This window comes from Pezoporus occidentalis, unplaced genomic scaffold (assembly GCF_034315485.1).
Source record: "Pezoporus occidentalis ecotype Australia unplaced genomic scaffold, CSIRO_AGI_Poc_V1 ctg287, whole genome shotgun sequence".
In the NCBI taxonomy this organism is placed as follows: domain Eukaryota; kingdom Metazoa; phylum Chordata; class Aves; order Psittaciformes; family Psittacidae; genus Pezoporus; species Pezoporus occidentalis.
Genome location: NW_026914796.1, coordinates 293,753 through 299,752, shown reverse-complemented (window position 1 = coordinate 299,752; position 6,000 = coordinate 293,753). Strand labels below are relative to the sequence as shown.

The following is a 6,000-nucleotide window of genomic DNA, read 5'->3' as shown; positions in this document are numbered from 1 at the left end:
GCACCGTCACGCTGCCCCGACATCGGCACCTGCCCCAACTTCAGGCTTTTTCCCAAGGCAACTTCTCCCTTCACAAGCTAGCCCCATGCGATGGATAACCAGGGGTATGGGGAGCCGGGGCAGGCAGCAGGCTAAGTGCACCTTTTCGTTAACTTCATGTAAAGTAATAGCTCCATTGCAGCTGCCGATCTCTTCAGACAGCAGCCGCACAACTGCATGTGCAAGGCTCTCGCCAGCGCCTGAGCTGCAGGCAGCACAGCGCACTGCCGGAGCTGCAAGGGCCCTGCCACGAGCGGCGGAGAAAAGGGGAGGAACGAAGGGCTCCTTTTGCCCCACTGGGACATCTCTCAGATCCGAAACAAAAGGGGGGAGCGGCAGTCTAGTTCACCGAAGCCACCGCGTCTGGGAGAGGGGCTGCATGGGTCTCCAGCACCGGCGGGCCCCTCTCCGCGGGCGGGAAGGATGGGGCCTGTGGCCGGGTGCACGGCATGGGACCGAAGCGGGTGCCTCAGCGGGGCCGCTGCCGGTTTCCGTGGGGCAGGGGTGAGGACGGCTGTGCCCCTCGCCTTGTGCCCGGCAGGCCGGGAAGAGCGGGGCGACCCCCGGTCTGCGGCTGCTTGCGGAGCTCCGCGAGGGGCAGGCACATGCGTACAACGGCTCATCCAGGCAGACACCCCTCACATCTTAAATGAGCCTCCTTTACCGGCAGCCGCTTTAGTCGGGTTAGGAGCTTCTCAGCTCCGCTCAAACTGACACCCCGGGAGCCCACCCCAAAACCCCCGCCCCCGTGCCCGCCCCCCGAGGCAGGCCAGCCCGGACGGATCCTGCCGCGCCCCGCTCTAGATGTGCTGATACCGTGCCGCGCGGGGGCCCAGACATGGTCAGGGACGGACGGGAACCGGCCAAGCTGTAGCCGCGGACCACAGCGCCCTCGCTGGGGGCCGCCGTCAAGCCCAGCTGCGGCCATGGAGCGTCGGTGATCGCCGCAGCCGCGGAGTCACGGCCGCGGCCCCGCCAGGAGATGATGGCCCTACATGCGTTCTGCTCGGTGCTGGAAGGTAGGAGCCGCGGGCGGCGCAGCGCCCTCCGCGGCACTCCCGGAGGCGCCCGCCCCTTCGCTGCCCCGTGCGGGCACACCCCGCTCGCACCCAGCCTTCGGCCTTGTACCGTCGGCCGAAACTTTAGTACGAGGGGCACGGGGCTGTGCAGGGAGCGGTCGTCCCTCTGCTACCTGGCAGGGCGACTCCCTAGCTCCGCGCGAAAGTCAGCGCCGCGGGGCTGCAGAGCTGGATCTGCCGGGAGCCCGGCGCGGGGCTGGGAACCCGCGGCCGGTCCAGGCAGCCCCCGTCTCCGGTGAGCGCGGGCGGGCGGCAGGAGTATCTAGGCTCCTCGGGTGGAGGGTCCCTCCTGCAGCGCCGCGGGTCACGGCGGCAGCCGCAGTGCCCGGTCTGTTCCCGAGAGCTTCCTACGCTCCAGCGTTTTCACAGTAAAAACGCTCTTTGTGCTTTCGGAACTCCTAACGAGCTGCCTGGCAGCGTTCGGGTTATAGTACTGTGTGCGGGAGCAGGATGTTTTTTCAGCAAGGTTTTCACAAAATGAGTCACCTGAGTGACAGGCTGCTTCCTGACCCGTCTTTATCTGCTCTCCTCCTGAGGCTTTTAAATCTTGTTTGTAACTTCTTCAGGCTCAAAGGTAAACAACTCAGGAAGGCTCCTCAGCCCAGCATTTCTTTGTCTGTGGTATCACTTGCATAGTTCGACAATGGGCGAGGATTTCTTCTTCGGAAGTAAAGCTAGATAACGGCAGTTAATCGTATGCCTCAAGAGATTATTTTCTAGCATTCAGTATCTTCTTCAGCAATAGCAGACTTGAACCATCAGGGATTAAAAAAAAAAAAAATCATGATTTTGTTAGGAAATTCTGAAGTGTCTGCTTGCATTACTGAAGACAAGGCGTTATTGTAGGCAGAACTGTTTCTGGTATGCGCTTATGTCCTCCTCACATATGAAACTTGTGCAGAAGTCTGTTTTAAACCCAGAATGTTTCCACGGCCCATAAAATCCCATGTTTCTGGCCTGAAGGCCAGATGTCTTGAGGGTTTAAATAAATATTTTTCTGTTACTGCCACAGTAACTGAGAAACAGAAGATACTTGCTCTCAATAAATGTTTATGTAGGTGGTGTTAGCCATCCACTGAGTTTAGATAACGTAGGAACATAAGGCTTGCATGGGGAAAAAAGGCATTTAAACCACTGTAAAGTACCCATAAATTACAGCTCACATCTCTGCTTTTTAATTACTTTCTACATCTGCAGATTTAATTGCATTTCAGAAATACGTGTTTGCTGCACATCTGACTGTCCAGGTTTCCTCCTGACCAGATCTCATGCTAATCTTTTATAATCACAATAGAGTCCAGATACTAATTCCCTCTATAGAAGTTTTTTATTATTAATAACCTATAAATTGCACAAAACCATTAGTCAAGAAGCTGTTAATATTCTAAATGCATCACTTTCCATGACTACAGAAACAATCTATCATTACTTAGAATCAGGCAGTCCCTTTTATCTCTTCTTCATTAGAAGTCTTCATATAGTCCAATTATTACATCTAATCAGGAAGAAAAAAAAAAGAAAGATTCCTATAAATAGACACAGAGATTTAATCCCCAAAGGAAACTATTGGGAATCACTTTCAAAGCAAGTCTCTGTATTTTACAAGTTGCATCTCAAGTTTTGCATGGAAGCTCTACTTATAGTGGCAGGGTTGTTTTTTTTTCTCCATGCAAAAAGAGCTATGTGTGCAGCAGATCTGCTAAACCACACATGAAGTGCAATGAAGCTTAGTATATTGTGAGAAGTCACATACCTTTTAATAACACTTAGAAACTGTTTAATATCTTGTTCTTAACACACAATGCATATAAACATTTTTGTCATTCAGAGGTGGTATTTTTTGGCTGTACCTCAGGCAGAAAATAGCCCATCATACTCACTTTATGGCAATTCAGATTTCTTCTGTAATGCTTGTTCAGAACTACACTATGTTATTCCTCAGCTATCAAGAATATGGTCTGATTTAAATAAACTTAATATCATTGCTTCTGCACAAAGGATTCAGCAAAACTTGTAGAAGTCTCCTGTAGAAGTCTCCTGTCTGAATCCGATCACCTTGCAGTGAGGATGTGCTCCCATGTAGCTCTTGCAGCCAGCTATGCTGCCTGACAGTGATGGTGGGTCACTACAGCTCTGAGCTTGCAGTAGCTGCAGGTTTTGCTGAGATGGAGCCCAGCCTAGGCCCACCTGTTTCCTTGGCAGTGGATGTAATCCATCAAAGGCCAAGGTGCTTGCTGTGTTTTGGTTGTTGAAAGATGAAGCCTTTTTCTCCCATCTTCAGTTTTCAATGAGATTTTAAACACAGTGAAATCACTCTTTAATCCTAACACAGTTTGCAAAGTGCAACTGCTCTACAACAGTAAAGCATTATAACCCTGTACTTCATATGGGAGAAAACCAGATGCTTTCTGAATAAATCTATGTTCCTTTTATGCTTTGGAAGTAAATAAATCTGTCTGAAATTTCTTCATATCTGCTGTTGCCCCAAAATGCGATTGCTAAGAGCTTATTCCTATTCTTCAAATGTGCCCCTTCTTTCATTTCCATATACTGATATTCGGTTAAGAAAAAAAAAAAACACCATCAAAACCACAAGCTGAGTTAAATCCTAACTGTATGATAGGTTTGGACCATTTCAGTTATTACATTTGATTAACTTAAGAAGTCAAAATATAATTCCATAATTTCTGCCCTGATAATTTAACAAACAGCCAGGACTAGAAGAAATCACTTCTACTTCTGGAAAGTCGACATTCTCAGCCTTCCAATGAGCTACAGAATTATTTCCAACTCTGGCAGGTTGCACAAATGTGCACTACTATGATTAACTTCCTGCCATTCTGCTCAGCCTGTTCATTTGCATTTTAACATTATTCTAACAACAAATTTATCACAAACAAGTAGTGTTAGTAAGTAATGCTTCCTTCCACACAAAAGCTAGGAATCATGGCCTCCTGCTTCCAAAATCAAAAGGTGTAACAATGGCTCAAAAAAACTTGAAGCAAGCAGAGAAAAAGGGTGATTTAAAAATATGTTAATGATTTCATTATTTGTCCACTGAAACCAAAAGCAAAGTACTGACTGTAGAGGATACAGTGGCCCTAATGAAGGCAGCGTAAGTAAGTCAGAATTTTATTTTTCACTTCAAAACAGAATCTACTTGCAACCTTTTCTACTGCACCAAACAGCTTGCACAGCTAAACAGTTACATAGAAGTAACTCAAGTAACTGTAGAACAGGATTCAAAAAGCTGTTGTGTTACAAACAAGGGAAGTATCTGGTAATATGTATTATGCCTTGCCTTTACTACATATACAAACATAATACCCAAAATGCACTGCTCCCAGAGTAGCATAAATTAAAATATTAATGTATGTTACAATTACATCGGTACTAACAGAAAACTTACTTAGTGTATAAATCAGGCATATAGTTGTAGGTGCAGTACAGAGGAACAGTAGACTGAAGCTAAAGGAGCTATTGAATTATGTATCTTTATTTAATGAAAAAGCTAAGATTTTCAGCACCTTGTCTCAAGTTTAATTCACAGAGAGAGATTAGACAGAAAAATTAAGCTCAGAATGAAACTTCATACACTATTCATCATTTATGAACCTATCAGAAATTCACAATATAATTTGCTGCAGGAATGGCAAAGAGTGCTGACAGACATCTGCAATTAGAGCAGAAAGTGTGCAAAGTCTTCTACATGTTTACATGTGAAACAAGTTACACACGTAGTGATGGACATGCCTATCTAGACTGAAGCAAAACCTAAAATTTAGTATCATGGACACAGCCTTCTAGCTCTGCAAACAGGTTTGCTGCTTTTTTTGCTTATATTCCAATTTTTTTTTTTTTTAATAGATAAAGCACTTACTTAGAGTTTTGATCAACTTAAATAGCTTGCTACCTTTAAATAGCTTGCTACCTTGAAATAGCTTGCTACCTTGATCGATACATGACTGACAACTGCCACCACAAATACTGCAAGTAATTGGGGTGGGGGAGTGTAAATTTTTTAACAAAAACTCAGCAGGTAACTTTTCATTAAAAAAATCCCATTTTCTTTTAGCTTAGCTTTGTATTTCACTGCATCTTCTGTTAATACAAAGATAACCCACTCTGAAGCAGGAAAGGACTGCCAGTGTGTTCACATTTCACAAAACCTTCTCCTTTAGCATACAGTAAAATCCATGAACACAGAGAAGTCTCTTTTGAAGGGACTGAGAATACAAAGCTAGAAAAAAAGAGGATACTTTGCACGCAAATTGTTGTCAGTCATGATAGAAGACAGCAGATTAATTCCACAGCAGAAATTCCTGAAAAGATATTGACTGAAAAATACAATATATTGATAATAAAGAACAGTTTGGTGTAATCTGATCTGGTTTTAAGTCAAAATATCACTATCCAAGTATTTTAGGAACAAGTAGAATACATCTGGGAAAGATCTATTCAGAATAGTCTTGTACAGCAGGATCAGTTCTGTCAGCTACAGGGAAACCGTCTGAACTTTCAAGTCAGTGTATATATAAAGTTCAATTATAATATTAATAATAAGGTTTGCTAATACATTAATAAGGTTTTTGGAACCCTTCATCAGCATGGTTTGCACATGCAGCCTTATCAGCCTATTGCTACACACAGCTTGGAGATGAAAAAAGATCTTCCATATAAAAAGGAAAGCTGCATTTTAAAAATGAAAGATACCATTCTTCTGGCAGACATAGCCAGGAATGGATTCTAAATAACAGGATGTAGAGCAACTAAAATGAAGCAGCCCACAGCTGCTTATACATTTCTAATGGAGGAAGAGATCAGAAATGTTTAATGTTTTGAGTAAACCTGGAGGGCACTCTGTCACAGATCCATCCAAGCA

General features: G+C 44.7%; 1 protein-coding gene across 4 annotated transcripts in view; it reads left to right on the top strand.

Moving 5' to 3' along the window:
* Positions 1–828: 828 nt before the first annotated feature.
* The window catches only part of NETO2 (neuropilin and tolloid like 2), a 31,215-nt gene continuing 26,043 nt past the window's right edge, over positions 829–6,000 (top strand). For 3 of the 4 annotated variants that reach the window (XM_062626030.1, XM_062626028.1, XM_062626026.1), the window contains exon 1: positions 830–1,058. In XM_062626030.1, the coding sequence (XP_062482014.1) occupies positions 1,022–1,058 (37 nt within the window). In that variant the 5' untranslated portion in view covers positions 830–1,021. Of the gene's footprint in view, positions 1,059–6,000 lie in introns of all 4 variants that reach the window. The other variant, XM_062626027.1, reaches the window with a different exon arrangement.